Source organism: Parasteatoda tepidariorum, chromosome X1 (assembly GCF_043381705.1).
Source record: "Parasteatoda tepidariorum isolate YZ-2023 chromosome X1, CAS_Ptep_4.0, whole genome shotgun sequence".
In the NCBI taxonomy this organism is placed as follows: Eukaryota; Metazoa; Arthropoda; class Arachnida; order Araneae; family Theridiidae; genus Parasteatoda; species Parasteatoda tepidariorum.
Genome location: NC_092214.1, coordinates 52,561,362 through 52,573,260, shown reverse-complemented (window position 1 = coordinate 52,573,260; position 11,899 = coordinate 52,561,362). Strand labels below are relative to the sequence as shown.

The following is an 11,899-nucleotide window of genomic DNA, read 5'->3' as shown; positions in this document are numbered from 1 at the left end:
TTTTTTTTTTTTTTTTTTTTTTTTTTTTTTTTTTTTTTTTTTTTTTTTTTTTTTTTTGTATTGAAATTGATTTGTTTGGTTTCTTTGTTTTAGATCAAAAGGAAAGATTGATACCTGGTTCAGTAGAAAATAAAATATTTTGGTACTTCAAAACTTACAATAGCACTCAAGTAAAAAAGATAAACCATATAGTGATTAATAAGTAACAAAAAATAACTTTTAAGAAAGTAAGGATTGAGAAAAAAATTCTGAAAAAAATCAGTTTTTAAAGGTTTGAAGGACAGACAATAAATTGCAAATGGAAATAGATTCTCTTAATGTTAATTTTGCTATCTACATTTTCAGGCATATCTTTAAAACTAATAATGTAATTTTAAAAAATTTTGCACCCACTTATAAAACTCGTTTACCAAATGTGTATTTAGTGATAAAATGCATTGTTTTAAAATCATCTGTTAGTCAATTTTTATTTTAGTACAAATATTTGAATAAAATAACATAATCAATGAATGCTAAATTGTATAAAATGTGTTACTGATAGAATGTAATATGTCTGCTTTTCTTGCTTTCATTTCTTGGTAGATTCATTCCCTGGGTGATTCAATTTCAATAATATACATAACCATTCAAATATTTGGTAAATAGATTTTTTAATTCCTCAAAATATATTTTTAAAATAAGTTTAGAAAAGAAGAGATTAGCTTTGTAAGAGAAATGTTTTTTTTTTTTCAAATATAACTAACTCCATTAACAATATTTTCCTGAAATGGAATTTTGCTGTTTTACGTCAATACAATGATTTAAAATTAAATATGGCTTCATCAAACACTTAACCAAAATTTTTAAATATCTTAAAATTAAGGGATGAAAAATTTCCAGTTTTTCTGCAATCACTCACAAACAGATACAGCTAATTACCAGTTACAAGTGCCTGATACTTTTTGTATTAGATACATATCAATCTTATAATTAGATCTAAATAAAAAGGCTGAAAAATTGAAAGATTATAAACATAACTTCCACTTTCAGATTTTGAATTTAAACATCAGTTGATTTAAATAGAACAAAAAATCACAAATATTTTGTTTAAAATAACTTAATTAACGTGCATCCATTATTATTAGTTCAGATTCAATATCTGTAACAAATTCTTACATTAATTAGAGGAATAATAACTAAATCTAATTCTAAACAATAAATTTTTATATTTTATTTTTGGTAATTTATTTAGTTGTTAAAAAATGGATGGTTAAATATGATGTAACTAATTAAATACATCATAAAAATGCAAACAAAAAATTGGAGAAATTTATTAGGAATGGAATTGTATTTATGTTTGAAAGAAAATGCTTTATCATATCCATTTGTATCAATATCAGCTCTTTGAAACAGTTCCAAATGGTTTAGTTGGTAAACTTTAATCCAATAATGAGTCTGGTTACTTTCAGAAAGATTGACAAGTATCAGCTACTTTGAACTAAGTTCATAAAATAACTACTATTAGATACTTAATACTTGCAACGGGCTTGAGTACTATTTATAACTGGATTCATTCACAGCTGATAAATGAAATAAACGATTTTGTTACAGTCATCTAGATGTCACTTCTTTTAGATAATTTTTAGAGAGTTTTACTAAACTTAATATCTTAAAATTTAATTTATACTAAATGTACCCATAAATTTCATGATGTACATTTAAAGTACATTCACTTTTAAGTACAACTCAAAATAATTAAATGATATAAAATAAATAAAAAAATGATAAAATTTCAATTTTCTATCAGTAAAATTGAATAACTCATAGATAACAATATTTAATAACTCTCTAATTTTTCAAGTTTTAACATTGCTTCAAATTACAGAAATTTTACAATATATTTTAAGCACCTACCTGTTACCAAACTTTAATAATGAACTATTTATACTAAAGTAATTTATTTAAATTGAAATTAATAACACGCTTCTTTACATTATATGTGCTAGTTTAGAGCACTAAATGAGAATCTTATAATATAATAAAAATATTAAACCTCAAATATGGCTGGCATATAGCGATGAGGGAAGCATGAATTGTAATTGTAACTGCACTCAAATGGAAATAATCAAATAACAAAGGTATATGGTGATGTAGTCCTCTAGCTGGATCAAAATGTAAAAGTAAATTTCTTGTACTAACACAGTGGATGGAATTATGTTGATCAGGTCTAAAAAAAATTAAATAGGCATAAATTGAAAAATAATGTTTTAACATAATATATTTTAAATAAAAAGTTTAGACAATTTCATACAGCTATAGTTTCATATACAGATATGATACAGTAAAACTTTTTGTGCTTAAATTAAATTTTTCGAAGATGATGCTTTTATAAGAATTTTTGAAGTTGACTATTTTGAATAAAAGAGAAATTGTATGATAGTGAAGTCCACCTTTTTACTATAAATGAAAAAAAAATCAAAGTTTTGAAGGTTCAAAGATTGTGTGTGTTTGTGTGTATATATATATAACGGTTATGTAGATATACGGTGGAAAGTCCCATATCCGGACATCCATTAACCGTTAGAGTATTTTTTCAGAACACAATCAAATTAAACAGAACTCTTTTTTCTCTTATCAAAAAAAAATGTTTTTTTCTTCTTTTTTTTTACATTTGCAACTTGTTGGGAAAAAGTGCGCAGGAATGAAAATCCTCCGTTTTTTGCCAATTTCCGGTTCTTTTTTATTTTTATCAGATTTTTGATTTTTGTTTGATTTGAATCCAATTTCCGCTACAATATGAAAAAAATTTGATATCACAAAAACAACATTCAGCATTTCACGAAATTGAGATAAAATTCCGCACTTTTTCACGTCTGCGTCTCGCATAAAAGGATTATTATTGCCAAGAATCACACACTTAACTTCAGGGTGCACAAAAATGCCCCATTTTGGAAAAATTGCGATCACGACAGAAGGGAGTCATTAATTGATTATTTAAATGCACAATTGGGAATTTGCGGATTGTAATAATATTAGATTAAAAATTATACACACATTTTAAAAATTATGTCGAAATCCCAAACCGTTGAAATGATGATTGACAAAAACACATGGACAATAAAACCAAAACAAATCTAGTCATCAAAAAGTAATTCCACAAATGCACGATTCAAAATTTCTCGTGTATGATAATGTAGTAATAAAAAACTATGAAATTCGGTAACAATAACTGACAAAAATGTGATCGTAATTCCATGTTCTATTGCGAGTGAATCATCAATAATTGAGTGCGGAATACGCGATTCAGAGTTCGCCGATCAAAATAATATCGTATTAAAACATTGTGGGAAAAAACGAAGTGAAAATCCGTTTTAATATCGACCGCAAAAGATCGGCAAAATCATGTGGATTCACTGTGAAATTGTCGCTAATCAAATAGATTAAAAAATGATTGCTAACTGAAATGCACGATTTAAATTTGCATCGAAACTTTAAAAACCATGCTGTAACAAAACCTTTTGAATAAAATAATATATATATACATAAAGAAAATAGATATAAAAAATTTAAAAAGTGGTTGGTTATCTTCCAATCCTGCACTGCACTTAGATTTATAAAAACTTACAAAATTTAATATATTTCCTTCTTTTTTTTTACACCGCACGAAGTTGTAAAATAGACATCTTTTAGTTTCTTCTGCCTAATTTATGGTTTAAAAAAGGTAAATATGATAATTCAATGCATACTAATTGTTTAATGTGTTTAAACAAGAATTATATCAAGTTTCTCTCCATTTACCATTGTATAGCTAATTAACCACCGCATTAGATATTCTCTGGGTTAGATAATAAGCAATGCATTTAATTTGAACTTCTTTCAAGGAGTTTGTACGGCCCTGAAAAGTTAAGAGTTCTGACACGTGTTTCATGAGACATTTCGAATTTCAGATTTTTTTATTTGATTTTAGGATTTCGCTTCAGCAGTTGTAATATCTAAATATATTTTCTTTAACTTGGAAACATTTTTTTCTTTCAGTAAGTAGGAACTAGTTAAAACATTTTGAGTCCAGCTTTTTCTATAATGTTCTAAAGTTTTCCGTACGGTAGAAAACATGATTTACTTTTGAGTAATTTATAAATTTTCTACTTTTTTTACCTCCTTGGTAGAATAGTATTGCATATAAGCAATTAAATAAATAATAACATTTGAATGAGTCAAACAGAACTTGAATTTAACAGCAGGTTTTATAATGTCTCACAGTTGGACCTCAAGATACTTTCCTTCAGAGCACACTACTGATACAGAAATATTTTCTTTCATGCTGTTTTAAAGAGAGATTCAAATTGCTTATTGTAACAAATGGCGAATGTGTAAACTTTACATATGAAGCTGGGACAGTAGAGAAGAGAATAAAATGCTTTTACGACAAAGTCTCTAACCCTTACCAGTAGAACTGTTCAACTTCATAAATCCATCATCAATTTGTCAAGAAAGAACAAACATATAACTGATAACAACAAACATCATTTTTAAGTAATGCAAATATTGCTGCATTTTGGTGATTTACTTCAAATTGTGAATTCAGTTACTCAAAGAAATGTACTTTTTGGTTGCACAGAATATTTGATGTTAGATATGATTGTGAGCAACAGGAAATGCATTTGACAACATGCATGTATAAAAATTTTAAAAGCAAAATAATATCTATGAAAGAAAATTTATAAGTTACTTCACGGCATGTAACTTAATTTTCAGTGCTGTTGACTAAGCTGAAAAAAATATTTAGGGTAATTTCCTGTTTAATCATCCTTCAGCTCTGCTTGTAACACACAAGGATGCATATTGATAATTAAGATGACTATATTTACTTACTGTATTGATTATTGATATTATTTATTAATTCAAAATATTATACATCAAAAAGTTTCCAAAGTACGAAAAATATATCAAACAGGTTAGAAATTCCTAAGAATCATGATAAATAGTTATTAGTTGAAAAATTTTGTAGTTAGAAACTGTAGAGATAGATGCTTTGTCATACCAACATTCTGTTGTTGTTGTTTTTTTCCTTCAGTGTCCTGGCTTCTTCAGAAAAATTGACATGTTTACTATTTATTTCAATTAAGAATCTAAATTTCCCTTAAAAACAGCAGGGATAACATTTGTGTTTTGATAATTTGCACTATAGGAAATTCCTTTCGGCCCAATAACTGAACATTCAAAAACCCAGCTCAATAATTATCTTTGTGTTAGCTAATAAGAAACCATGGCACATGGCATAAAGCAAGAAAAAAAAACTTATATTTTAAACTTATATCATAACCATTATACTTTGAAATAAAGATAACATTTCAACTTATTTTACATTTTTAAACCATAAATTAAGTACAAGAAACCATATAATGTTGATTGTTCAATTTTAAGTAGCATAAAAAATTTAAGCAAATTTTAAGTTTGTCAGTTTTTATTAATTTCAAGTGCGATGCATGACCCATAAATATTAACATATTTAAAAAAAATTTATATCAATTCTCTTCTTTTTCCATACGGCATTTTTTCTACACTATAGCGTTTTGAAAAGAAAAACTTTTTTCTCAAACTCACTATAGTGAATACTAATTAATGAACTTATTTTATTCATTCAAAATATTGTCATTTATCATTTTTTTACATAAATATTTGCAATAAAATTGAAAATCTTTTAAAATATTTGAGATAGATAAAAACAGCAGATATTAACAAGCCATAGCTGTATTGCAAAACCGAGCAATCACTGGCAGTTTTCAAGGGGGGTATCACAAAGAAAACTCAGGTAAATGCACAGAAAAATAATAGTTTTTAATTCTCACAAAACTCTCTTTTGAAGAGAAAGTGGTTGCCACTCACTCCTATTCCTTTTATCTGATATGAAAAATTAAACCAAGTTATTCTTAAAAATAATTCTTATTAAACAGAACTAAGAGAAGAAACAATAAACATCTAAAGCAAATGAAAAAATAATAATTTGAGAGCAGGTTCATTCCTCTGGCTAAGTCAAATGAACAACATACTAAATACTCATCTATTATGTTGTTGATGGAAAGCCAAAATGACACTGACTTTTTCTATTAATTACAGTAATTTCCGGAAGATAGGCCGCGGCCTACATGTGTTTAAAAGTTTTCCTGTCACGGTGTGTGGCCTGTGTGCCGATGTATGAAGAAGTCATTTATCCCAAGCCATATGTGATTATTTTTCGATCACGGTGGATTTAATCAAAAGCATATGTTAATCAAAAAGTTTCCGAAATTATGAACCTATTTCGTAATGTTTGCTCAGAAAACGTTTTTCTTTCTTATTTTTTTCCATTAAAATATAGTTTGAATAAAGAAGTTTTCGATTGACGAAAAATCGCATGATGTCATCTATAAATGGTGTGACAAATTCCAATTTGTAACTTAAGAATAATTAAACTTAGTACACTTTATTTTTAACTCCCTTCTTCTCATCTATGTTTTATTTTCAAATTGTCACAAAACTAGAAAATAAACTCTTTTTGTTCTATGCATCGATCCGATTTCAGTAGATACTTTTAGTTGTATTTCCTTTTTCTTTATTTTTCAACGCTAATTAAAAATTTCTGCCTCTTTTGCGAACCAATGCATTCAATATATAAGATATAGAAAAAAATTTTAAAAAAGGGGGGGGAAATACAATGCTACTGCATTAAATAAAAGCGCCAAAAAAAAGAAATCACGGAGTTTTAAATTGACACAGATCTGCCGATTGACTGATGTAAGGACTGTCAAATTGTGACAGAAAAAAAATTACATTTGAAAAAAAAGAAAAAAAAATTTTAAAAAAGATTAAATTCGAAAGAAAGAAAAAATCTCAAACTAGAAAGAAAAAAAAAACCATATTCTTCAAAACAAATCCCACTACTGACTTTATAGAAAATACCAAAAATAAAATGGAACAAGATTTCGAACTATTAATATACAGTACAGAACCCGTTATCTGAAAATCAGAAAACGGGAACGAAATTAGATAAATTTTCACGCCATTTTTAAAGAAAAAAAAAATTTCCTTATAAGATTTTTCTTCCTTTTTTGAAAGATGTTTACCTTACCATCATTTGGAAATAATCATTAGTGTATTACNCATTGTCTCGCCATTTTCACACATAGAGGACATTGCAATTACTAGAATACGGGGCAGACAGCTACTATACTTTTCACTCTTTGTTTCATCATTATTTTTATAAGATTTTTTATAAATGTCATTTGTTAGATTTTCTTGCTTTGTTTTATTTTTTTTTAAGATGTTGTATTTTCCCCCCGGAAAATAAGGTAATATTAAGGATTGAGGTTTTTGGCACTTAAATATCCAAAATTTTCACATACCTAAAATTTGTGGATTCCTCATAATCAAACATTTACTGTATTTTAGAAATTTTGCAAATCACTCATTACAAAACATAATTTGAGATAAATTATTTCTGATCAATATTCTGTCTTTGAAAAATAAATAACTTTGTTGCTTTTAATATACAATTACACTTTAAAAGGCTTCATTATTTGCTATTAATGATTTATGATAAGTAGTTTCGTAACAAATCAAATTTTAGAGACAAAACGAAAAACAAAGAAAAAATTAAAATCATCTGTCTACAACTAGTGATCAAAAGAACAATTTGTTTAACTTTCTATATGTTCTGCTGTCATTCCCAACCCTTCCTCACACAGGTCATTGTGCTAATGATGGCAGGGGATTGAGGGGAGAAAGAACGAAACATTTTATCTCTCCCTTCCGAATTTCACAGTCCGAAGAGGAGAGGGAAGTGTTTAATTTTTACTCACACTAAAATTATGTTGGGCTTTCGATGCCATAAACATTTTGGACATCATAGAATCCTTCCGCAAGTTCCGCCCCTCCTATGACTGCCGTGATCATTAATTTTCTTTTTAGCAATTCTTTTTTTTTTTAACTATTTATTCTCTTTAATGAAGATTGAAGGTCACTGAAGAATCTACATTTCAAAGGCTGCGGTACATTAGACCGTTACTATTGTAACTAGTGAATGAAATAGTTATTCTTCCTGGTTGCACCTGGAATAAGGTGACCTAGAGGGAGAAGGGGGATCGTAAGTATTTCAACATATTGCACTGCTTTCTTCACATTCTTTAGTTCGTCTGCCCTACTTGTTCTACAAAATTCCATTCATACACTTCCTTCTCGTTCTTTTATCTTACTGTTACACGCTTTTGCGTGAAAAATGTTCCTTCCTTGATGTGGGATGATGAAGATGACATAGAAAATGAACTAGAATGAAGATTTAAAACGTTTGTTTTGTTCTGACAGTGAAGAATCCGATTTTGATGGTTTTGAATAAATATATGATCAGAAATATTTGAAAAGTAAATAAAAAAAATTGTGATTTACTTTCACTTTGTGATCAGTTTATTTTTCATCACATACACATTCTCAACTTACGATTTTGATTGGTTATACGTGTTTCATCTGTAAGTAAGTATCATTCTCAATTCCTTCTTTTTATAATAAAAGTATACATAAAAAAAGATTTATCAATAACTATTTCCTAAGTATAGAGTTTATATTTCAAAGATTATTATTTTTTAAGTGTATTTTCATGCATGTGATATTTGATAAACATCGATGATTGATCAAAAAAAAATGAAAGTGCAGTCCATAAGATGAAAATTGAAATTTTTAGCGATGCTTTTCGCAGGTGCGGCCTGTATGGCGGTGCGGCCTGTATGGCGGTGCGGCTTGTCCACCGGAAATCACTGTCATCTAAATATCCTGAAATACCTATTGTAAATAAATCTAACACTTTTTTTCACCAATAGTATACAAATTTCTCATGGAAAAATGATCCTTTCATTTTTATGCCTCAAAACATCCCACCTATCTAGAATTAAAAAGTAGAAAAATGACAATTCATACCACAATTTATTAATTACAAGGGTGGGGGTATTAGCCTGAACCACAGAAAAAGTGTGAACAATCAGAATCAGTAAGAATGAAAATATCAACAATTTAAGTATTTTTTTATTTATCGGTAATAATTTTTTGGATTACATTTTCACTCCTCAATATTATCTTTAGACAATATTGGTTTGGATTAATTAAAATAATTTATTTCATCATTATAACGTCTGTGGTCAATGCATATCTATATCAAAATTTAGTCATCAACACCTAAAGTTTTAGCTAATGAAGAACAAAACACAGCAGGAACTATTATTTCGTACTATTCTCTTGTACATGAAAAATGTCATGATGTGTAGCATACTATGCAACTTCTAGTGCATCTTTATTTGTAATCGCAATCTTATGACCCAGTTTCTCATACTCTTTTAAAAAATTGTAATAAAAATTTAAATATTGTTCATCTTTTAAAAAACATTTCCTTAGCGATCTAAATCCGAAGAGAGCAAATCACTAGACTTGCCTAATCCCGAGGGTTCATCTTCAAGGTGTATTGAAACAATATATCTACCTACCACATTTCTAAATTCATTCCTTAATACCTGTGGGCATAATTGAACATAAGCACTGCTTTGAGCTTCTCTACACGAAAATTATTATAGCTTTCTCGCAATGTAGGCAGAAATTATTTTTAAAACTTAAGATTTAAATTTGTTACAAATACATAACTCTTCTTCAGACACATATAATATTAAATTACTAACTCTCTTAACCAAGATAATTAAAAGAAGTTCCAATTTCAGAAAAAAATTTGTTTTTAATTTTTATTCTAGTGATTGAAAAAATAAAGCATATGAGTCAACGGAAGAAGTTACCCGAATCAATGAAGTTTTCACACTTTTATTTAGCATTTCAATACTAATGTTAGCAGGCATGTGTCTACTCTGCACTCTCTGTCAAAATTTAAGCATTATACAGTCACTAAGAACACTAAACACACAATTTTTTGTTTAAACACAAAATATAACCACTCCTTTCCATTTATTTAACTTCTTCTAAGTTTCACTCATTGTCTCGCCATTTTCACACATAGAGGACATTGCAATTACTAGAATACGGGGCAGACAGCTACTATACTTTTCACTCTTTGTTTCATCATTATTTTTATAAGATTTTTTATAAATGTCATTTGTTAGATTTTCTTGCTTTGTTTTATTTTTTTTTAAGATGTTGTATTTTCCCCCCGGAAAATAAGGTAATATTAAGGATTGAGGTTTTTGGCACTTAAATATCCAAAATTTTCACATACCTAAAATTTGTGGATTCCTCATAATCAAACATTTACTGTATTTTAGAAATTTTGCAAATCACTCATTACAAAACATAATTTGAGATAAATTATTTCTGATCAATATTCTGTCTTTGAAAAATAAATAACTTTGTTGCTTTTAATATACAATTACACTTTAAAAGGCTTCATTATTTGCTATTAATGATTTATGATAAGTACTCTGAGGTAGATCATTTCAGTAATTAAAATGGTTCATTAATTAACTCAATACATACCCAAAAGATTGATCAGTAAACCACAGTTCAACAACAATTTGAAAATCTGCTTTCAAAAAAGATTCTCGTATCTGTTAAGAAAAATAAAAGTAGAGAGGTCAGACACATACACTTAAAAATGAATATTTTCAAAAGGTTAGAAGATAAAAAAATAAGAGGTCTACTCTAACACATAATGAATTAAAATTTATACACTATATTCACGAACTGATGTTTTAACTACCTAGTTGCTTTCCTACAAAACAGGATTTTCATAGTCAAACCCAGTGTCTGAAAAAACAATTTTATTGAGTAATTTCACTCTTCTAATAATCTTTGAAGAGTGAAATTTAAAATAACAAAGTAACTTCAAAACAAAGATTACTTTTGGAAATTACTGCTATTTTACAACACAGATTATATTAAACCTAACATATTAATTATGCAAAATAAACATTTAATTACTATTGATAGATTATTTCAGTAAAATAAATTATTTCTCATTTTTTTTAAACGATTTAAATGTTAATTATACTGATGTTTCCAAAAAACAAATCTCCGTGATCATATATTTAACTTTTTGTGCTTCAATTTAGCAGTATGTCTAAAATTCATGTTTCTTAAGACAACTTCACTTGAGCTGTGAAAAGGAGATTTTGGAGAATCAGGGACAAAGAATAATCTGGAAAGGTTATGCAAATATTCATCCTCAACAAACCTCGCTTTTCAGAATTTATTCTGACTTGTAAAACCTCTTTCAAAAGCAGCTGTAGTTAATGGCAAAGTTAGAGTTATAAAAATTAGTTTCCTTTAAACCATCTTCATGCATTGAGAAAACAAAACAAGTCAACATCAATTCAACATTCAAGGCTCAAAACTTAATACCACCTCTAATAATGCATAATATTTTTAGAACTAAATATGGATCAGCTTTCTCATATGTATTAAAGAATGAAACCGTTCTGCCTTCTTTTATATTGGAACAAACTAGTAACATATGCATGCAAAATCATAGCTACATAATTTAAATCAATAGCTAAAAAAGTTTTTATGATAAAATGTAGAAAACAACTAAAAGTTACCAACTTACCCTATGCCCTTCTATAAGAGTGTGTACCTTAAAAATTATAATATCATCTAAAATAACTTCTTCATTTTTATATAAAATTTGAAATGTTTTACTGACAGCTGTTCCATTTACAATGCAGGCAGGAAAAACCAATGAACATGCTGAAATATAAATATTTTATAAGTTTAAACAAGTTTAAAATACAGTAAGAAGTTATTCTCTTCAATTACTAATGATTATTTTAATTACATATGAACAATGCAACTGAGATTTAAAATTTAAAATCTCATACAAAAAACAGGTATGAAAAGTATGTAGAAGAATTTAAATTGCAACATATATATATATATATATATATATATATATATAGATATA

The 11,899-nt window shown here is 27.5% G+C and overlaps 1 protein-coding gene across 1 annotated transcript in view; it reads right to left on the bottom strand.

Moving 5' to 3' along the window:
* Positions 1-11,899, bottom strand: part of LOC107443689 (protein FAM135A) — a gene marked incomplete in the record, with an annotated part of 48,106 nt that overhangs the window by 29,455 nt on the left and 6,752 nt on the right. The window contains 3 exon segments of the mRNA XM_071187241.1: positions 2,033-2,206; positions 10,477-10,547; positions 11,546-11,685. Of these exon segments, the coding sequence (XP_071043342.1) occupies positions 2,033-2,206; positions 10,477-10,547; positions 11,546-11,685 (385 nt within the window).